This window comes from Lepus europaeus, chromosome 3 (assembly GCF_033115175.1).
Source record: "Lepus europaeus isolate LE1 chromosome 3, mLepTim1.pri, whole genome shotgun sequence".
NCBI lineage: Eukaryota > Metazoa > Chordata > Mammalia > Lagomorpha > Leporidae > Lepus > Lepus europaeus.
The window spans coordinates 4,350,356-4,373,335 of record NC_084829.1 but is presented as its reverse complement, the minus strand read 5'-3'; the positions used below and the strand labels follow the sequence as shown (position 1 = coordinate 4,373,335).

Here is a 22,980-nt window from a genome sequence, read left to right as displayed (position 1 = left end):
AATGCAAGCTCCTGTTTAAAAAAGCTACTTCTGATATTTATCTTATATCACAGTTAATAGTCCCACTGTAAGTACCAGTCAATATGTATTTGTCCATTAAGAAGTCCAACAATCCCACAGAAAGCGAGGTCAAAATAAATACACGAGGGGCTGGTGCTGTGGCACAGCAGGCTAAGCTTCTGCCTGCAGTGCCGGCATTTCATGTGGGCGCCAGTTCAAGTCTCAGCTGTTCCTCTTCTGATCCAGCTCTCTGCTATGTCCTGGGAAAGCAGAAGACAGCCCAAGTGCTTGGGCCCCTGCATTTGCATGGGAGACCCAGAAGAAGCTCCTGGCTTCTGGCTTTGGATTGGCTCAGCTCCGGCCATTGTGGCCTTCTGGGGAGTGAACCTGCAGATGGAAGACACCCCTCCCCTCCCCGTAACTTTGCCTAATAAAAAAAGCTTAAAAAAATAAAATAAAAGAGCTCCTAGAATTAAAGCAAGCATTGGTGGTAAACATACAAAAAATATGCTTACAGTAAGGAAAATACAAGTTAAAACTACAATGAGATACTATCTCACTTATGATAATGGTTAAAAATCTGAAATCAAGACAATACCATGTTAACAATGCTCCGGCTAAGTAACCAGATAGGCACTGCTTGAGGCATGGGAAAATTATATAGTGATATCAGTATATATAATTGTGTGCGTGCAGGTGGAATATGCAACACAAAGTATAAATGATAATAAAAAGGCAATCCCTTACAGTCAAAGGTAAATGGAAATAAAGGTTTAAATTGATGATATAAACCTTCAGAGGAGATCATTTCAAAGAAGCTGAATGGAGTGGCCTTTGTGGCGCTGGGTCCACGGCCCGCTACTTGGGCCATCCTGCACTGCCTCTCCAGGTGCAAGAACAGGGAGCTGCATGAGAAACGGACAGCACTTGAACCAGTGCTCCAATAATGGGTGACGGCGTCACAGGCAGCGGCTTAACCCGCTGCACACAATGCTGACCCCCTAAGTATAAAACCTCTTCTCTGACAGAGACACAAACTGAACTATGTACAGGTGATATGAGATCCTGACTGGGATTCACTGCCTAACACTTCAGAAGGCAGAACAAAAGACAACGAACACATCAGAGTCGCAGATCCTGTTCAGGATGAATGAACTAACCTTTAGAGAACACTGGGGCCGGTGTATTGAGAGAAGCCACCAGCATCCCATATGGGCGCTGGTTCGCGTGCCAGCTGTTCCAGCTCCCTGCTAATGTGCTGGGGAAACAGTGGAACATGGCCCAAATATTTGGCCTCAGCCATCCACTCCTAGTTCCTGGCTTCGGCCCAGGCCAGCCCAAGCCTTTGCAGCCATTTCGGGGAGTGAACCAGAGGATGGAAGGTTTGCTCTACCTCTTAAGTAAATCTTTAAAAAACAAAAAACTCATGCATTGATATATTCCTAATCTCTTACTTTTCCCTAATCTCAATCTGCCCAGGACCTCTAACTATATAGCCTTACAGACCTAAACTGCAGAGGGAGCGCGGCTCAGGACCCAAGTCCACCCCACTCACCATTATTCTGCTCAACCGCCATCAGGTTGTGCTTGGCTTTTACTGAGGCCTCGAAAGTATCAACATTCTCCCGTTCGTACTCTTTGACATCGGCAGCCACTCGCTCCAGGATGTCATCTGGAGAGGGCGATCGCGTTCGAGTGCTGCTCTGGGGGCTGCTGGGTTCAGATGGCACAGACATATTGCTGTCTTCAGCAAGGTACTTGTATTTCTGTAACAACAACACAACATTTTCAGGGATCCGATGCTATCTGAACATATAAATATGCTAAGAATTCCCATGCTGAAGAGTGCCAAATAATGTAAAAAAACAAAGGCATTAATTTGGTGCCTTAATCCAACCCACAACCTCTTATGTGGCTCTCAGATTCACAAATTGTATGTTTGCTGCCCGTCAGTCAGACGGCAAAACCTGCCCTGACCAGATGAAATGCTGGTTATCACCTTAGTCATCCCCACACTGTGGCAGTCAGTGTGCTTCGCCGTAGAAGGCCCAATGTGCCTGGCGGGGTCTGGTGCTGACACAGATACACCCTATTACCGAAGCACACCTGGCCCAAGAGCAGGAGCTAAGGGGCTATGGACCTGAGCAAGAACAAAAAGGTTCAGCCATGTCTTCAGGGCTGTCAATCTGACAGCAACAACTGCACCTACGTCCCAGGAGAGCTCGCCTCCTCTGAACTGCAGTTCTGCACCAGACTCCGCGGACTCAGGTCCTCTCCCTCGCCCTGACCCAGTCAGCTCCCTGTGCGTGGTGCACTCTGCAAGTTCCTGTGGACTGCCACACCACTCTTCCCTCCTTCGTCCTCATAACATCCAAACTTATTTTTCATTCTCCCAGATTTCCCCGTCTCCACTCCACCACTCACGTTCCCCCAGCAGGAGTGGTAAGAGAAGGCGCTTCGCAGGGCCTGTGGCTTGTGAGGGGTGCAGTGGCTGCAGCTTTACCTCAGGATGGCCAAGCAAGCACTGACAACGTTGTAAGGCAACAAGTCTCATCACTAAATGACTTCGTAAGTATGAAACACCCCTTTCCCACCCCATTGTATCATCCACCTTCAAACTAGTCTTAACCTGCCATTATTTTGTTAGACACTAAAATGTTTTTTCCCATGGATAACAAGCATAGGTTTCTGCTCACTGAAATTCTTCCAGGTTATTCTATATTCTTTTAAGGGAATTTTCATGTCTAACAAAAGAAGTCTGTGTCAGTGTATCAGAATTTTATGTATAACAAAAAGGGGGAAACATTTATTTGTCCAAATCCCACAGACATAACTGTACATACACTCCTTTTCTAAAGACGTGCTCAATGGCTAACTACTATCACTTCTTGGCTGGAGTAGAGCATTCTCATTTTGCTAAAACAGGGATACTCAAGAGGAAAACTGACAGAAGTTTGACTGAAATCACACCTGAACAATCGCCTGCCGCTGTATTCTTCTCTGTTCTATCAGGGCTTCTTCATCTTCTTCCTCTACATCAAAGTCTTCCAGGCTTAGAAACACAAATTCAAACATGCTTAAAGGTTCTAAAACTACAATTCTTACACATTTTAAAATTCAAACACGCTTAAAGGTTCTAAAGCTGCAATTCTTACACATTTTAAAATTAAGTGTTGGGGCTGGTGGTGTGGGCCGGTGAGCTCAGCTGCCACCCGCAGACCAGCGTCTCCCACCGGAGCAGCAGTTCAAGCTCCAGCTGCTTTGCTCTGACTTCGGCTCCCGCTATGTATCACAGACAGCGTCAGACCATGGCTCGCGTACCTCAGCCCATGCCACCCACAGGGGAGACGGAGCTGGAGCTCTGGCCTCCCGGCTTTGGCCCGGCCCAGCCCGTTTTCATGGCCACTTGTGGAGTGAATCAGCGAATGGAAGATTAATCGTTCCCCTTCAACTAACTAACCAACTAGCTAGCTAACAGAGGACGTGGGCCTGGTGCCCAGCTCTGTCTCCTGACTTCCAGTTCTTGTAATGCAGATACTGAGGGGCAGCAGACACAGCTCAAATGATCGGGTTCCCCTCACGTGGGAGACCTGACAGAGCTCCAGGCTCCCAGCTTTGACGCCAGCCTGGAGCCACTGTGGGTATATGGGGAGCGAATTAGCAGATGGGAGCCCTTCCTTTGTTTCTCTAATTAATTAATCAATTAATTAATTAAAAAGGAGTTCTGGTGTTCAAATGACAATAGAGTGACTATAATGATAAAGTCACTGAAAATTTCTCTTCCAAAAGGGAAAAAAAAAACAGCTGGGAGGCCAGTGCTATGCTCTAGTGCGCGAATAATCCACTGCTGGAAACCACTTCTCTAGATTCATCCTGTTTATTTCTGGGGGATTCCACGTGCACAACCGTGTCTACACTGTAAACACCCCTATTTCACACATTGAGCTGTTCCTCACCGGCAGACATGCCACCAGGTAGCCCCATCGTCCTCCGATGGGGACGATTAACCACCACATCTGGTGGTCCCAATAAAACCCGAGGGAAGGCTCACGAAGAAAGGCTGCTCCTGTCTACCCAGCAGCAGCGGAACTACTAAACTCAGAAGACCGCCACGCTGGCCACACGACCTACACGTGGCGCGAAACCCATCTCCTGAATTCAGGACTCGTTAATTTACAATACTCAGGTAGAGACGACTTAAGGCCTTCGGGGTCAAAGCAGAAAAATGGCAGTGGGAAAGCTGCCTTCTTACTTATCATCAGACGACGACTCCTGCTCGACTTTCATGCCTTCGGAAAGACTGCCTTTAAATTTATCTTCCTTCACTTTGCTCCGGCTCCTCCGTCTACGACCTCCGCGAGACCGAGATCTCCGTCTTAAGCGTGATCTGCTCCTCCGACCTCGATCCCTGGTTGGAGAAAAAAACGATGGCACTTCTTTCAATGAAACCCTCAACAGCTCCAGTTTCACTTTGAAACTTTTTATTTTCAAATTCATTATCCGAGAGGCAGAGTGATAGAAAAGAGGGAGAGAGAGAGAATGAGAGTGCATACGCACTGTGCCTAGTGAGGAGTGGTGGGGAGTGCATGACCGCGAGGCTGGGAGTCAAACACAAGGACAGGAACCCGGAACCAAGAGCCCCAGCGGACATCTTAACTGCTAGGATAAACACCTGCCCTGACGGCAAGGGAAGTGGGGGGGCGTCCGCCTGTCTGGGAAGGCACACAGCAACACTCGCTGTCCAACACTGTGCTGAACCTGAAATCCCTCTGAAACAGGAGCGGGGAATCTTTTTTCTGCCAAGTGCCACCTGAATATGTATAGTATCCTTCAAGGGCCACCTAAATCTATCAAGTTAAAAATCAGCCTGCTACGGATTTACTGGATTTTTGAGTCCCACCCGCAGTTGCCTTGGCAGACCAGATCGAATGATTTCATGGCCTTTATGTTCCCCACACCTGCTCTAAAGAAACAGTTCAAATATTTATTTGCAAAGAGTTACAGAGAGAGACAGGATGGATGGACACACACACATGGAGTGTGGGAGGAGAGGGAGAACAATCAATCTTCCAACCACTGGTTCATTCCCCACAACTGCACAGGCCAGGGGTGGGTCAGGAGGAAGCCAGGAGCCTGCAACTCTCCCTGGGTGCCCAACATGGGTGGCAGCGGCCTTCTCTGACTTTCTTGCTGCCTCCCCAGGTGCCATTAGCAGGGAGCTGGACTGAACTGGCCCTCATATGAGTGCTGGCAACACAGGCCGTGGCTTACTCCACTGCACCATCAATGCCGGCTCCCAGATAGTGTATTTTTAGAGAAAGGTTATTGACGGTTAGCTTAATTGAAGATAACAAAATCATAGCCACTATCCTTACCAAGCTTAACTACTGACGAGGATAAGCTCTACTCAATCTACAGGAACGAGGGTCGTTTCCTCGTACTTAGAATACCAAGGCTGTGGCACACAGATTCTGGAGTATGAGCTTTATTAACTGACACAGTAAAAATCAGTAGGTTTCTTTGTGTTTCACCAGTTAGGGAGTATGATCACCAAGAGTCCATTTTATTTATTTTGTAAGCTGTTAATACTAACTCTACTCATTTTTATTATTATGTAAACTTAGCTACTGTCTACAACTCTGGCATCTTATATGGGCACTGGTTTGAGTCCCAGTTGCTCCACTTCTAATCCAGTTCTCTGTTAATGCATCTGGGAAAGCGAGGCGGGATGGCCCAAGTGCTTTGGCCCCTGCACACATGTGGAAAACCTGGAGGCGGCTCCTGGCTTCGGCCTGGCCCAGCACCAGCTGTTGTGGCCATTTGGGAAGTGAACCCGAGGATGTAAGATCTGTCTCTCCCTCTGTATTCTTTCAAATAAATAAATAAATCATAAAAAAAAAAAAGTTTTCTATGCAAACTAAGATGAAGCTAGGGCACAAAACAGGAGTGGCTGGTTGCCAAGGGTTGGAGAGGAGAGACAGACTGCCAAGGGGCACAAGAGCGCCAGGAGGTGGCAGGAAAGTTCTCTGCCTTGACCACCGTTGCTGTCTGTGTGACTGGATGTGTCTCATCAAAACTCACGAGCTTTGGTCAGCGTCATGGCTCAACAGGCTAATCCTCCACCTGCGGCACCAGTACCCTGGGTTCTAGTCCCGGTTGCCCCTCTTCCAGGCCAGCTCTCTGCTGTGGCCCGGGAGTGCAGTGGAGGATGGCCCAAGTGCTTGGGCCCTGCACCCCATGGGAGACCAGGAGAAGCATCTGGCTTCTGGCTTCGGATCAGCGCGATGCGCCGGCCACAGCAGCCATTGGGGGGTGAACCAACGGCAAAGGAAGACCTTTCTCTGTCTCTCTCTCTCTGTCCACTCTGCCTGTTAAAAAAAAAAACAAAAACAAACAAACAAAAAACAAAAACAAAAAAACCTCACGTGCTTCATAAACCCAGCTTGAACAAACACTGCTGCTGAAAAGGTGCTGCAAAGACAGATGTGAGAAGTCAAGCCGAGCATGGTCCCCGGACACTGTGATGTCCTGGGGTTCCGCTCCACGTCAGACAGAAGCGACAGCACAGTGCGGGCATCAAAGGTGCGGCTTCTACTAGAAAGGAGCAGCGCACTTCCTGCCGGGATCCCATCTGAGGACACCGCCCAGCTCAGACTCTCCGGAACACCCCTCCAGAATGCCTCAGGAACCAGGTCCTCCGAAGCAGACTGAGAGGAACAGTGGAAACTGACCGAAACCCTTCAAAACAACTAGAGCCTACACTGCCCTTTCCAACTCTGGAAAATATCAACCAGTCCCTGCACACTCTAACAACATACTTAAGATGTACTTCCTAGAGAAATGCTGGCTGTTTCAAAAACGGGTGCAAGGGGCTGGCACTGGAGCGTAGCGGGGAAAGCCGCCACCTGCAGTGCCAGCATCCCATATGGGCACCGGTTCAAGACCCAGCTGCTCTACTTCTGAACCAGCTCTCTGCTGTGGCCTGGGAAAGCAGCAGATGAAGCAAGTCCCTGTGCCCCTGCACCCATGTGGAAGACCCAGATGAAGTTCTTGGCTCCTGGCTTCAGCCTGGCTCAATCCCAGCCAGTGTGGCCACCTGGGGAGCGAATCAACAGATGGAAGACCTCTCTCTTTCTCTCTGCCTCTCCTCCTCTCTCCGTGTGACTCTTTCAAATAAATAAAAACCAAAAACAAAAACTGGTACAAGATCCTGAGAGGCACCGCACCAGACAGAGGGCTTACACGTAATTTCACACCATGAAGGACTAAGCCTTCCACTGCAGCAAGGTCTATGTGCCCCATCGGCGACAAGACGATTCTGGAAAACTTACTTGCCCAAGATGAAAGACATACAGTCACTATTGCTACCCAACTGACCCAAAGTCATAGCCACTAGATGACAAATTTTACATTATTAGAAAGGAAGAAAGCTTCCGCTCAGCTTTCTCAATGCCCAACTCTTAGAACAGGCAGCAATGCAGGACTCTGACAAACACCAATTAGAGAACTTTATACAAAGACAAATATATTGCAAAACAAACATCAACTAAGAAATCATATGCTATTTCCATAACAGGAATAAAATGCAATAAAAAAGCCAACAATGTCCTAGAAATGAAAGTAAGAGTGTTAAAAAAAAAAAAAAAAAAAAAGAGAGAGAGGCCGGCGCCATGGCTCAACAGGCTAATCCTCCGCCTAGCGGCACCGGCACACCAGGTTCTAGTCCCGGTCGGGGCGCCGGATTCTGTCCCGGTTGCCCCTCTTCCAGGCCAGCTCTCTGCTGTGGCCCGGGAGTGCAGTGGAGGATGGCCCAAGTGCTTGGGCCCCGCACCCCATGGGAGACCAGGATAAACACCTGGCTCCTGCCTTCAGATCAGTGCGGTGCGCCGGCCGCGGCGGCCACTGGAGGGTGAACCAATGGCAAAGGAAGACCTTTCTCTCTGTCTCTCTCTCTCTCACTGTCCACTCTGCCTGTCAAAAAAAAAAAAAAAAAAAAAAACAGAAAACGGGGCCAGTGTTGTGGCATGGTGGATAAAGCCACCACTGCAATGCCAGTATCCCACATGGTGGAGGTTCCCATCCTGGCCGCTTCAGTTCATACCCAGCTCTCTGCTGGTGGCCTGGGAAAAGCAGCAGAGCATGGCTCAAGTGCTTGGGTCCCTACTACACACATGGGAGACTTTACAAGAAGTTCCTGGCTCCTGGCTTCAGCCTGGCCCAGCCCCAACTGTTGCAGCCATCTGGGGAGTGAACTAGCAGATGGGAAATCCCTCTCTCTCCCTCTCTGTACCCTGCCTTTCAAATAAATAATCTTTAAAGAAAAAACAGAACAATGGGGAAAAAAGTGAGGCAGGCAGACAGGCAGACAATATCCCAGAGTAGGTGGCCATAATCCCCCTGCTGTAAACAGCCTATCTAGTGACCAATAAAATATACAGAAAAAAGATCCAGACACCAAGGTACTTTACAGTGAAATTTCATAACACAGGACATTTATTATAAAAGGGGGAAAAGTGTAAATCCTTTAAAAATGCCCAACAGGCTCTCTCAACTGCAGTACTACAAAATCAAAAGTGGAACAGTCACAAAATTATCAAAGAAAAATAATTCGAACTTAGAATTCTACCTATGCCAAATCAGCAATAGAGTAAAAGGAATTTTTTTTAGAGATATAAGGCCCCACAATATGTTCCTTCCAGGTGATTCTCTCAGGAAGCTTCTGAAGATGTGTTACCAAAACAAGGGATGAAACACGAAAAGACGACACTGGACACAGGAGACAGAATGAAAACAGAAACAGAGACACCGGACTACCAGGATGGCACAGCGACCAGTGTGCTTCAGATAAACGCTTTGTCGTTAAAGTTTCTCGTTCCCTTAATTTTGTATTTTAGTTTAAACACAAGTAGCTGAGCCATCACCTGCCTCTCCAGGTGTACGTTAGCAGGAAGCTAGAATCAGAAACAGAGCTGGGCCTCCAGTCCACAGACTTCACTACGGGATGCGGGCTTCCCAAGTGCAGTCGCAGGCTGCCACTCTCTCACCCCAGATCCAGTAAGTTTCTGTGGTAAGTTAAGCAGGCCTCTGCCCCGAAGTCTTCACCAACAATCAACACTACAGAACTACAGTTACCATCTACTAGCTAAAAACAAATAAATTAATTAATTAATTTAAAAAATCGTAAGCTTAGCCTCTTTAGTACTCCTCTCTCATAAAAGAGAAACAAATGTTTCTTCTGAAGATTAATTAAACTGAGCTTCAAATGAGCGATAATACATTTAAATTTGAAGGGAAACTACAAAGAAGAAAATCTTATCAATGGAGGCACTGGACTTCAAAAGCCTCCAATTTCATAACTTGAAAGGATAACCCAAAGGTCCCGTGATTCCCTTTTACCTCCTCCGAGGAGACCTGCTTCTTCTTCGTGGAGACCTGCTTCGTCTGAGTGGGGAGCGAGACCTCCTTCTAATGGGGGTCCTGCTTCTTCTTCGGGTTGGAGACCATCTATTGATAGGGCTGACATCCTTTGATCTTTCGCGTCTACTCAAGATATCATCTCGAGGCCGTGTTCTTCAGGGGACCAAATGCAAATTAACAGAAAAATCAATCAAATGCAATTAATCTGTACTACATGTAAAAAGGATCTTAAGATGGTGTTTTGAGACAAAACTTAAATCAGAAAGCCACAATGACATTTTGGTGTTATGCTAGGACAGAAAACAAGGTCTATGTCCCCTGATCTCACAGTCGGAAGAACTACTAAAAGTTGTTCATAATGTTAAAGTCACTTGATCTCATTTCAGACAATAATTCTAAATCTGCCCAAGTAATACCATTACATTTCTTCAGCCTAAAGTTTTTCTCTACATCTTGAAATTTTTACAAGCGTGTACCCCAAACCCTTTAATTCAAAATCACTTTTCAACACCTATTTCGCAAGCACCTCCCAGTGAGTTTTATGCTTCTTTAATGTGGCATTTGTATTACTTAATTTTTAAAATTAGGTCTTGAATATTTCTTACTATTTCAGATTTGGATAAGACATACACTCTGGCCTGTCAGGTCAATTAAATGATACAACATTATAACCTTTGCCCCATTTGCTGAAAAACATAAAAATACAATGCCTTACACACTTGGACATGGCAGACAGAACCTGATCCAGCAAAAATCGGCAAGGTGGACTTTGACTCACATCCATAGCACTTCCTGGTAGGGTCACCTGGGGACCTCCTTTTAAATACACAAAACCTCTGCACGCATGCCTTCTCAAAGACCACTTATAACCGACATCCTCCTCTTTGCCATCACCCTACGATTAGAGCTGTGGAGCTCCTTTCTCCTATCTGCTCTGACAACATGACGGCTGTGTTTAACACTAGGAACTTACTCCTATCTAACTTTGATTGGTACTCATTATTCAACCTTCCTTCGTCCCCACCCTCCACCCCCCACCCCCAGCAATTATTAGTCTATGTTCAGACTTTTTTTTTTTAGTTTCCACATAACATATTGTCCACAAGATCCACATGTTTTTGCTGCAAATGACGGGATCTCTTTATGGCCAAGCAATATTCCACTGTACACCACATTTTCTTTATCTAGTCATCTGTTGATGGATACCTTGCTGATTCTATACCTTGGCTATTGTGAATAGTGCTGCCATAAACCTGGTGGAGAAGGTACTGCTTTGATATAATGATTTCATGTCTTCTGGATACATACCCAAACAGGGAAGCTGCAGGATCACATGTCAGTTCTATTTCGAGTTTTTAGGACTCTCCGTAATATTTTTCTTACTGGCTGTCTTAACTTACATTCCAACCAGCTGTGTATCGAAAGTCCCCCTTTCTCACTAGCATTTGTTACGCTTTTGCCTTTTGGAACAGCCATTCTAACTGCGGCAAGGTGATACCATACCTCATTGTGGTTTCTGATTTGCATCTCCTTGAAGGCCAGTGATACTGAACATTTTTTCATGTATTTGTATGCTATTAAGTAATTTTTTATTTCCAAAAAGAGTAACAAGAGAGTATTATACAGTATCCTAGTTAATAAGGTTTGGGAAAAGCACATAGTCATGAAGAACTTTTCTGAAATAAAAATTTGGCAGTAAAATTCCAACATGTTAAATGTATATACCTGGAGACTTTGCAAGTCCATTTCTTGAATCTAGTCCACAAAGAACCCATTCACATCTTTGGACATTTGTACATACAAATGGGAAAACTGGAACCATATTAAATTTTTATCAATTTCAAAAAAGGAATGATTAATTATGCCACATCTACACTGTGTCAATACCATGTTGCAGTAATAAAGAATGAAAAATCTATATGTACTGACATATAAGTGTTTTATGGGGAAAAAAGGCAAGCCGCTTACTAAACGGAGTCATCTGACTTTCTGAAGAAAAACCATATACGTGTAGTTTTATGTGCAGAGAGAAAGGCCACAAGGGCACAGACTTCCTTAGATGTGGCAGTAAGAGGATGGAGAGGGAATCATTTAGAAACTTTCGCATTATTTGGATTTCTCTTTATTAGGTACCTCTTCTGGAATTAAAAAAAAAAAATTATGTCAAATACTGAGCTCTAATGCTTAATAAACTCCTCAAAATTTCCTCTGCAAACTGAAAAATCCACCAGGATAATCAAGGAATACTTTACAGAACCTTTCCTAAGATAGCACTTAAGAATCAACATTCTTGAATTCTGAAACCATGATGATGTAAAGTTCATGGTCAATTTATATTTACACCTATACACTGAAATTATTAACATGAATATAGCCAACGGCTAGGAACTTGTAACATCTTTATATTGTATAAACCAACATCATTTTAATCATCAAAATTAGGCTGTTAGCTTCATAACAGAGAAAATACTTTCGAGGTAATTTACACCGGTCTAAACAACCCCTCCAAGAACCCAGTTATATGATCCTAAGTACATGGCTCCCTCACTCAGCAAGCCACACGAGTCAGGACAACCACATGGAGATTTATGGGAACTGATAACGGCCGCGATCCATGAATTACCACCACTGCTGACACGGAACAAAATCACTTATACTACCCTTCCCGAATTTTAGAACCACTACTTTTCTCAGTAGTGAGATAACTGTAAGAATAGAACAAAAAAAAAAAAAAAAAAAAAAAAAATGGTTTCAAATACATAGTGGTTTCAATTCGTAGTATTAAAATTCAAAATCACAAAATACAAGAGAATGGACAGATCATAAGCTTCAAACAGCTTACTTCCCCCCATGCCCTTTTAAAGTTTTCACCTATGTTGTTCAGTGAATAATCGGCCAAATTATCTGGATTTAAAGAAACGACCTAGCAAATCAAACACTAAATTAAATCAAGAACTAAAAAAAAAAAAAATCAAGCTCAATATCTGTAAAATGCTCATTGTTAGAAGTACAAATATTAATAGCTAATAAACTGGATTATGTTTAAAATTACAAACTCACTACTATTTCATTTTTAATGGTTCTTTCAAGTCTGGCGCACTGGCAAACAGCATTGACGTTTTGTGGACTAGTTACCTTGGAGAAGAAAGCCGCCTCCTGTCGGGTTCCCTGCGTTTTCGTTCTAAGGACCGGCTCTTTGCTCTTCTGCCTGGAGACAGAGTCCGAGAAGGGGATTTGCTCTGCTTGGACCGCCTGTCGTTGATGAGTGGAGACCTACTCCTCCGTGACTTGTCCCGGGGCCTTGGAGACAGACTTCTTCTTTTAGGACTACGACCGGGTCTTCTGCTGGGGGACCTGTTTTCCTTCCCAGATGAAGCGTCCTTAGAGGGTGACTTAATTGGCTTCTTTTCTTTATCGATTTCAGAACGTCTGGATTTTCTCTCTTTGGATCTTGATCTTCTGTCTTTGGATTTACCTCGTAAGTCAACTGGGGACCTTGACTTTTTACCTCGATCACGACTTCTACTCTCATTTATAATTGGCGATTTTTTCCTATCTTTTGACTTATTTTTGTCTTCGATTTTAACCTTATCATCGGTAGGAGATCTGGCCTTCCCAATTTTCTCTTGAGACCGCCTTCTAAGGGTAGGGGATTTTGATTTTCTTGCTTGATCTTGAGATTTACTTCTTTTGGATGGACTTTTGGATTTTTTCCTTTCCTTTGATTTGCTCCTAGTCGCTTTCTCTTTAACCATTTCAATACCTCCCTTACTTTTCTTTTTATCCGACCTGTGTCTAGTCCGTTCTTTGGATCTGCTTTTACTTCGCTTTTTTGTACTGTTTTTATTGTCCACAAGTTCAAGTTTCCCCTTTGTACTTGAAGATCTAGTACTAGACCTGTTTCCGTTTCTTGCCTTTTCATGAATCTCCCCTTCTTCTTCAGAGCCAGACTCATAACCTTGTAGGATGAGTCCCATCCCAGACTGGACCTTGCCTTCCATTAACTCATTATCAAGTTCAGCTTTAATCAAAGCTCTCTGTTTTTCCAAGTCTTCTAGCAAAGCTAAATCATCAAGTTTAGTTCTTTTTGCTGGAGACATACCTTCTTTGTCAGAAGCATCAATAGCCTCTTTTCTTTTGTGTTTCTTATGTTTATGCTTATGTTTGTGTTTTTTATCCTTGTCTTCTTCTGAGGAATGTTTATGTTTCTTGTGTTTACTTCTGTGTTTATGCTTCTTTTTTTTGTGACGACTGTGTTTATTTTGAGATTGGTCTTCTGATACTTCTCCATTTTCTTCATTCACACTCTTTTCAGAATTATCAGCATCCTCCATCCTACAAATGCACAACTCAAGTTAAAATCACACTTATCAAATATTCAGTCACAACTACATGACAGTAATGACAGAGTACACCTTTGTGCAATTAGTCACTAATTTTTCAGAACAGCTTCAGACATTTATTTCAAGGAAGGTCCATGACAAGAACTGATCTGCGTGTTAATGGTGTATACAAATCCCTAAGGGTTAAAACTGCAGAGAAGTAACCAGGAGTTAGGACTTGGCTTGCAGCTGCCACTCTCCAACCACATGACATTATGCTGGACCAAAGAGAAGGACTTTTTCTAGGTCAACTAGCAGTCTAATATCAGCAGTTTCATATGGTTCAGCCCAATGTCTCTTCAGTAAGTTATTCAATCCCTCTGAATTTCAAATGAGAAATTAGTTTCCAAAAATATGTTTAGTTAGTAAGCGCTATGCTGACAGAAAAAAAATTTAAGGGGTGGGGTGTTTCTGTGCTTTCAAAATGTTTAGGTTATGCTCAGTTAATGAATTTAGGATTCTAAATTAATTTATCAAGTTCTAGGCGTTCAGTAATTCCAGATTAAATACAGGTCTAATTACATTACAGATGCTCAATTTATAATGGGGTTATGTCCCAAAAAACCTGTATGAAGTTGAAAATACTGTTTAAAACTCCATTTCATAATGTGTTCAACCGACTGAACATCATAGATTAGCAAAATAGTTTTAACTTTCCCCTTTAAAACTATTCCATAATAAGTCATATCATAGAATATGAGATCAAAAGCAAATGTGCCATATACTTCAAACAGTTCTTTGTGAGGTAAAAATTTAGTCTATTCACCACTCTCTCAACCGTTCTTAAAAACCACCAACTACACGTGGACATTAATCAGGAGGCAGGAAAGTGACTATGTCTCAGGCCAACACCTATTTCCCTCACGGAAACTGTAGTCCAGCAGGAAAGAAAGTCCTGTAGAACAACCATGAAACACTGGGGAAGAGCAATGACAGACACAAATAAAGGTGTTCCAGGAACACTGAGGGATATTTTGAGAATGGTCAGGAAAAGTGTTTCGTAGATCGCAGGGAAAAAAAATCCGGATTATTTGTTAAACTGAAGCTATTTGTGGGGAAGAGAGGGAACACTTACCAAGAAGGGATAAGTATAAAGAATGGCTGAGTAACGCTGTTCTGCAGATGAGTAAGGAGTAACCACAAGGGAAAGGGGCATTTCAGGTACAGAAAGCAGGTGTCAAACCACAACCTCACACAGCAGACTACAAGCCGAGCATTGCCAGGGTACCAAACTCGAGGAATAAACCAACAGAGTGGATGACACGACAAGGTGAGTGGTCCTGGGGATGAGTTGTTCAGAGAGGACCAGAGGCCCCCAGAGTCACGGAGGCCGAGGAGCTGCAGCGCCGCTGCTGGCTGGTTGCAGCAATGACACGCGACTTATGAGAATTACGGCAGAAGCTGGGGTATACAGCCTGGTCCTCTGGCTAGGTCTCCTGTCTTTGGTAAACGATGAGAAATTATTAGCTGACAACAATGAATGTAGGAAACACAGCTACATGGCAGACTGCCAATCTTGATCTGCTATGTTGGACTACACAGAGAGGAAGGAGGAGCATAAGGGATGTGCACACAAAGCTGTATCCGCCAGGAAAATCAGGCCTACAGCTCTAAAAGGAGTATGAGAAGACACGTAAAAGAGTAGTGTCCCATGGATCATCAATGTTTCTGAAACACTTGGGGAAAAAAATGCACTATTTTTGCATTAAAAAACAAAAACAAAACAAAACAACGCAGGGGCCAGGCTGTGGTGCAGCAGGTTCAGCTGCCGCCACCAAGGGCGGGTCTCAGAACGGAGTGCCAATTTGAATCCTGGCTGCCATGCTTCTGATCCAGCTCTCTTCTAATGTACCAGCAGGCAACAGACTGGGCCCCTGCCCCCCACGTGCAAGACCCAGAAGGGGTTCCTGGTTTTAGCCTGGCCCAGACTTGGCATTGCGGCCATTTGGAAAGTGAGCCAGTATCTCTACCTGTCCCTCTCTGTTACTCTGCTTTCCAAATAAGTAAAGAAATCTTAAAAACAAAAGAAGAAACAAAAACCCACAGATTTAAGTCGAATATCCGAAGACATCTCAACCCCGCCGATGAAGTACAACACTGCAGTCATCCAGCTAAACTCTAAGAACTGCCGAGTGATTAAGCAGTCCAGAACCAGCTCTTCCTAGTTACACAGTGGTGGCCAAGTCCAAGATCTCCAAGGCAGCTCATCTAGGAAGAAAACAACAGTACCTGCCTGCAGGGCACTCTGAGACGTAGCCAGTGTTGGATGCTCAGACCAGCGCTCAGCGAGAACCAAGTGACCCCAGGTAAGCTGTTACTATCGTGCAGTGGGCAAACCTGCTTATCCTCAACAGCACCGTGAAGCTCACAGGGCCAGCGTTAGCGAACCCCGCCAACGAGTATGGATTCTAAAGGGAAATCACGCCACTGAGCTCCTTCCTCCAACACGACACAGCTATCACTATCTTGAGTAAGTTGCTCCCCTCTGCCTCAGCTTCTCCAGCTGTGAAAACCGAGGAGAAAACAGTGTCAACAAATCACGGGTGTGTCATGGTAATCACATGGCTTCACAGGATAAAAGCCTGCCCCACTGTGTGCTCAAGAAGCGTCCATGTGACAGATGAGTTACCGGGGAACGAGGAGGTGTAAGGGCTAGGCTACGGTCACGCATAATCAAGTCAGGGCCAAGGCTGGTATCACATTCCAAGTCAGCCAGAGCAGCTCTTCCACTCAAAGATGCTCTCAAAACGTCAGACTCTATGAAACCCGATGGTTGCTTCCCACCTCAAGTAAAAACTAAAATGCTTTATAAGGGCCTGTTCTTAACCGCCCAACTTCCCCAACGCTCTGCCCCCCTCCAGCCACACGGCATTCCTTGGACAACAGGTGAACTGTCCCCAGAGGGCCTGGGTGCTACAACGTACTTACTGCTTCTCTCGCCAGGAATGCCTTCCCGAGACACACACTGATGGCTCCGTCTGCCCACCTCAATGTCACCTTCTCAACCAATTCATGTCATCCCAACTCTCACCCTACACATATTGCCCTTCTTCGCTTTATTCTTCTCCAAGGCAGCTGGCAGCACCTAATGAATTGTTGGTCATAATAGAAGCACTAGGAGAGCAAACATTTTTTACCTGTTTAGTCACGGCTCTATTCCTAGGGCCTGGAACATTATCTAACCTGGAGTGGGTTAAATAAACGCACACTGACTACTACTACAAGCTGTATCCATGAAGAGCAGAGCTGTTTTTCACTACCTATTACACTCATAGTTTTTCAAAGTTGACTTTGCTTTTGCTGTTTTATGTTCAGTGCCTCACACAGCACATTCCTATCTGCCGAATATGCAATAACTATGATTTAAATGTAATCACCTCCTCCCCAAATTAAAATCTGCCTTTTGAATCTTCATCTTATCTAATGCTCTCCATAGACAATTTGTAAGTTTTCTGAGTTTCAATTCAAAATTCTTAAACAGTTTACAAAGAGAAAATAATTTCCTTCAACAGAAAATCTGGTTCCGAAGAGCTTCTGGGAGTCAGGCTGTCCATCAAGACGCCCAGAGTTACTGTGTCCGGTCATTCCGACGAGTGACCGGATAGCACATCAAGAATAATGGCCACATTCCTGTCAGAGCCTAGGCTCCTCCGGGCCGATCACGTCCACCCTGACAATCCCAGAGATCTCTCACACCAGGGCTAGGCATACAGCAAGCCTTCGCCCTTCCCAGGTATCTCCTGAAGCAAAGTTCACGGAAAAACAACTCATGCCTGATTAGGTCAAGCAAGAAAACTCGGATTCAGTGAATCGGTGGCATAACACGTCACAATGAGCCCGTGGAAAAGAGTTACAGACAGGTTCATTAAGAGGTTCCCTCTAAGCTTTAGGAAAAGCTTTGTTAAATCTGATGGTCTGCTTAGGCAGTTTATATTGTCAATTTAGGCCATATAATTTCATACATCTGAACTTACACTTCAACAGTGACATGTTACAATTCAGCATCACATGTTAAAAAGGGCAGATGTGTACACCAACTTGGTCTACAGCAGGTCAGTCCTAACGCAAGTATTTACTGAGAACCACGAAGTGCTGGTAACAACTGTGAATCACATGATTTGGGAGCAAAGCTGAGCGGCAACTGCAGACAACATGGGTGTTAACGGGATTGGTTCATTTGTTCCCTTGCACTTTCAAACAACCAGGTGCTGGAGCTTCTGGCTCAGTGAAAGTAGTCATGCAACAAAACTTTATACAGTGATCAATCACCAACAATCAGTATTATTTTGATTTCCCTTTCACATATTTTCCCGAAGAATAGACTTAATTTGGAAAGCATTTCATTTATGCTTTGAAAACACAGAGTACTTACTAACTGAAATGAGTGTGATGAGCCAGTTTTCAAGCCACACAACTCTTTAAAATGTAAAGTAAGAATGAGAATCAATCCAAAAGACCAACTGATCTTAAAAGAGACCTCCTATCTGCCCCCTTTTCCAAGTCAGGTTGGGTAATCAGTTTCAATGAATTAGAAATGACCCATCCAAAAAAAAAAAAAATTCTTTCTGGGACACTGGATAGAAATAAGAATTTACTTTATTTACTCGAAGAGGGTGGGCGAGAAAGACAGACCCTGCACCCACTGGTCCACTCTGAAATGCCTGCAGCAGCAAAGCTAGCAGCCAGAATCTTCGGGGGGGGGGGGGGGGAGCAGAAGACCCAAGCAGCCGACCCATCACCTGCTGCCTCCTGCTGCCTCCGGGGGCAAACATCAGAAGGAAGTTAGCAGGGGAGAGCAGTGCCTCACACCGATATGGGATGTGGGATGCAGGTGCCCAAAAAGGTAACTTAAATGCTGCACCCAACGCCGGCCTCCCTAAAGCGGGATTTTAAAAAGCAGCAGTAATGCAGAGAGCTGGACCAGCTCCAGAGCAGCAGCTGCTTGGTGCAACCTTGGCTTCTTAATGTCTACATGTTTCCGCTTCACCAACAACTGTATCCACCTCCAGGGGCTGCTGTAAGGGTTAAAGCAGGTCTGTCCATGGCTTTCAGCAAGTGCAAGCAAGCTCAGAGGGGAGGAACTAGAGCCTGACTACATGAAAAAGAGCTCAGAACCGCTAACCTACTCATTTCTATTTAGTTGAAATAGGAGCTTCGGAGAAAGAGAACTTTCATAGGCTGCTGCTTCACTCCCCAAACGACCGCCAACAGCTAAGGCTGGCCAGGCCGCACTCAGGCTCTCCGTCCGGGTCTGGGGTCTCTCCCGGGGGCTGCACCCGCAGAGAGCAAAGGGCGAGGCCCCACGGGACCCCAGGCAGCCCTCATCGGATGCGGCCAGCCATAAGCCCACCCCCGAAACTCTCCCCTCCATATTTACTCTGCAACACTTCTACTTCCAAAAGCTCTCTCGCCGTGACCACTCCGCCCGGGCACACGCGGCGGCCCTCACGAGCGGCAGGCCCAGCGCGTGCTCTTGTGTCAAACTGGTAGTCCTCAACCACGCTCAGCTCCACGGAGCCCGGGCACACGCAGGCCCAAGCACTCCGTGGACAGCCCGGCGCTCCCGAGAGCGGCAAACAGAGCCATCTCTGCGCAGGGGCCTAGACGAAGAGGCTTATTGCCAGCATCACTGGGGACCCTCAGCCAAGGATCTGGCTGAAACACGCTGCACCCCTCTGAAACCCAGCAGGCGGGCGCAGCACCCCGGGCCTGCACGGCTCCGCGAAGTCGCTCAGGACGCGCTCCGGCTTCCGCCGGCCGCTGCAGGTGCAAAGGGCGGTCGCCACGGAAATACTGTCTGGAAACCCATCCTGTCTTCCAAGGTTCTTATTTTAGTTGTCCTAGCAGAAGCAGCAAAACTCCACTTTTCGCTAAGCAACGCGTGGCCGCCGCAGCCCAAACCTGCTCTCCCCGGGCCGCACGGACTCTCCCACGAGCTTAATTACAGGCGCCAAGCGGTTTGGTGTGGAAGTAGCCAGCACTTCCCACTGCTCCCTCCAGCCGGGTCCTGAAGAGAGGCCAGGCCTCAAAACCCAAAGGCTCTACCTCAACTTTGCCGCAAGTTTGCAAGTCGGCAGCCAATAAGACGGAGGGGAGAGAGAGAGGAGAAAACAAATAAATAAAAATACCGGGTGCTGGCGGGAGGGGAGTCCGGGTGGGGAGGTGAAGTTACCCGGCCCCGGGGTGCAGACGGCGGCCCCCGCAGCCCGGCCACAAAGCCCCGCCGGCCCCGGCCCCGCACCCCGGGCCCCGCACCCACGCCGGCCCCGGGCCCCGCACCCACGCCGGTCCCGCTCCCCGCCGCGGCGGCCGCCACGCGCCCCAGACCTGGCGGGGCCGCTCGCGCCGGCTGCTCCCGGGGCCGCAAGGCCGCGGCAGCCTTGGCCCAGCCGCGCCGGGCTCCGGGCCGGCCAGGCGCCGGGGCCGCCCGCCCGAAGCCAAAGTTTGGCTGCCGCCATCGGGCCTCAACTTTCCCGCCCGGCCGGCCGCGCAGGGGCCCGCCGCGTCCCCCTCGGCAGCCGCCCGGCCCGCGGGCGCCCGGGACTCACTCCGGCTGTTCCCGCAGCGACGGGGCCTCCGCGGCGGCCATCTTGAACTTCCTGACTCCTCGGCGGCGGCGGCAGCGGCTCCCCGGACGGCAGAACCCACTGAAGCGGAGGAAGAAGGAACAGAGCCGTCGCGCATGTGCAGACAGCGCAGGGACCAGCGGTGCTGAGTCCGCGCTAAGAATCCGGATGTAAAACCCTACATCCGGGGACGAGCGCGGGGCGTCGTGACGCCACTTCCGGGGCTCCGGGGCGGGGCCAGCGCGGGCTCAGGGCGCGTCAGCTTCCGGCTTCCTTCCGTGGCCGCGGAGGGAGTGGGGCCCGGAGTCAGGGTTCCCGAGTCCGGCTCTCCGCGTGGGTCTCCCCTGCGGCTGACTGATGAGTGAGGCGCTCCCCGGCCCGGGCGCCCCTCTGCCCTGCGACTCCTGGACGCCGCCTGCGTGGCGATGGAGCCTCGGGTCGCAGGAGACCGGATTCCGACTCTGGAAAGCCACGTCTGGAATTGGCCAAACTAAGCTTGACTTTTTTTTCTTTTTTTTGAAGACCATAGGGAAAATAAAGTTTCAAAAAGGGACAGGGGCCGGCGCTGTGGCGTAGCGGGTAAAGCCGCCGCCTGCAGTGCCCGCATCCCATACGGACGCCGGTTCGAGTCCCGGCTGCTCCACTTCCGATCCAGCTCTCTGTTGTGGCCCGGGAGAGCAGTGGAGGATGGCCAAGTGCTTGGGCCCTGCACCCGCGTGGGAAACCAGGAGGAAGCTCCTGGCTCGTGGGTCCTGATCGGTGCAGCTCCGGCCATTACGGCCAATTGGGGAGTGAACCAAGGATGGAAGACCTCTCTCTCTCCCTCTCCCTCTCCCTCTCCCTCCCTCTCTCTCTCTCTCTCTGCCTCTCCCTCTCTCCCTCCCTCTTCCCCCCTCCCCCTCTCTCTCTCCCTCTCTCCCTGCCTTTCAAATAAATCCTAAACCTTAGGAAAAGAGAGGGACAAGGACTTTAGTGGGACTTTCTCGCCAAGCTCGCACGCTCGGTGCTTCTATTCGGAGGGTGCGCGCGACATTCGTCAAGGCGCGCCCCAGATTCTGGCTGTTGTGATCTCGCACACAGCGGGGCTCCCTGATCGTGGAGTCAGAGCAAACACACGCTTATTTAGTCGCTCAGCGAACGTTTACGCGTGACCCACCGGGCCGACCTGTCACTCGAGCTGGCCCGTCCTTCCGGGGCGGAGGTCCCGCCCCCGGAAGTCCCTGTCCGCCGTGGGCCCGCCACTCAGGGAGGCGCATGCGTCCTTGCGTTCTGGGCGGGGACGCAGAGGGAGGCCCCGGGGCGGGCGGCGTGTCGTGTTCCCGTGCGGCTCTGCCCGCTGAGGACGGCCCGGACCTGGAGACCGGACTGGGATGCGGCGCTGTGCGCGGAGGACCCTGCCCTGGTTCGCCCTTGCGGCGGGGCTGCCACGCGCGCCTCGTTCTTCCTTTTTTTTTTTTTTTTTTTGACAGGCAGAGTGGACAGTGAGAGAGAGAGACAGAGAGAAAGGTCTTCCTTTGCCGTTGGTTCACCCTCCAATGGCCGCTGCGCTGATCCGCAGCCAGGGGCCAGGTGCTTCTCCTGGTCTCCCATGGGGTGCAGGGCCTAAGGACCTGGGCCATCCTCCACTGCACTCCCAGGCCACAGCAGAGAGCTGGCCTGGAAGAGGGGCAACCGGGACAGGATCGGTGCCCCGACCGGGACTAGAACCCGGGGTGCCGGCGCCGCAGGCGGAGGATCAGCCCAGTGAGCCGCCGGCCTCGCGGAGTTCCGTGGGGACGCCTCGGGCGGTGGCGGTGGAGCAGGTGCACCGCCCGGAGCCCCTCAGGACAGGGTCTCGGCCCGGCTGGATTTCCGCGCGAGGAATCGGCGTGTCCCCTGCCGACCAGGAACCACAGGGGCCGCGGGGCCGCACTGCCCCGCAGCGTCCGATGGCAGGTGGGGACGGCGTGTGTCCGTCACCGTGGGAGGACGGGGTGCACTGGGTGCAGGGCGGGCGGCCGTGTCCCCCGCCGACCAGACTCCGGGACAGCGTGTATCCGTCACCCGTGGGAGGACGGGGTGCACTGGGTGCAGGGCGGGCGGCCGTGTCCCCTGCCGACCAGGCTCCGGGATGGCGTGTGTCCGTCACCGTGGGAGGACGGGGTGCACTGGGTGCAGGGCAGGCGGGCGGCCGTGTCCCCTGCCGACCAGGCTCCGGGACGGCGTGTGTCCGTCACCGTGGGAGGACGGGGTGCACTGGGTGCAGGGCGGGCGGCCGTGTCCCCTGCCGACCAGGCTCGGGACGGCGTGTGTCCGTCACCGTGGGAGGACGGGGTGCACTGGGTGCAGGGCGGGCGGCCGTGTCCCCCGCCGACCAGGCTCGGGACGGCGTGTGTCCGTCACCGTGGGAGGACGGGGTGCACTGGGTGCAGGGCGGGCGGCCGTGTCCCCCGCCGACCAGGCTCGGGACGGCGTGTGTCCGTCACCGTGGGAGGACGGGGTGCACTGGGTGCAGGGCGGGCGGCCGTGTCCCCCGCCGACCAGACTCCGGGACAGCGTGTATCCGTCACCCGTGGGAGGACGGGGTGCACTGGGTGCAGGGCAGGCGGGCGGCCGTGTCCCCTGCCGACCAGGCT

At 48.9% G+C, this 22,980-nt stretch overlaps 1 protein-coding gene across 19 annotated transcripts in view; it reads right to left on the bottom strand.

The window, feature by feature from the left end:
- The window catches only part of PRP4K (pre-mRNA processing factor kinase PRP4K), a 35,234-nt gene extending 14,716 nt beyond the window's left edge, over positions 1-20,518 (bottom strand). For all 19 annotated transcript variants that reach the window (XR_009865053.1, XR_009865051.1, XR_009865057.1 and 16 more), the window contains exons 1-6: positions 20,348-20,518; positions 12,553-13,752; positions 9,397-9,570; positions 4,253-4,408; positions 2,971-3,052; positions 1,556-1,766 (exon numbers count right to left, since the gene is read on the bottom strand). Coding sequence is in view for 2 of the 19 variants with exons in the window: in XM_062184089.1 (XP_062040073.1) it covers positions 1,556-1,766; positions 2,971-3,052; positions 4,253-4,408; positions 9,397-9,570; positions 12,553-13,752; positions 20,348-20,388 (1,864 nt within the window). In the remaining 17 variants the exon portion in view is untranslated. The remainder of the gene's footprint in view (positions 1-1,555; positions 1,767-2,970; positions 3,053-4,252; positions 4,409-9,396; positions 9,571-12,552; positions 13,753-20,347) is intronic.
- Between the last annotated feature and the right edge of the window lie 2,462 nt (positions 20,519-22,980).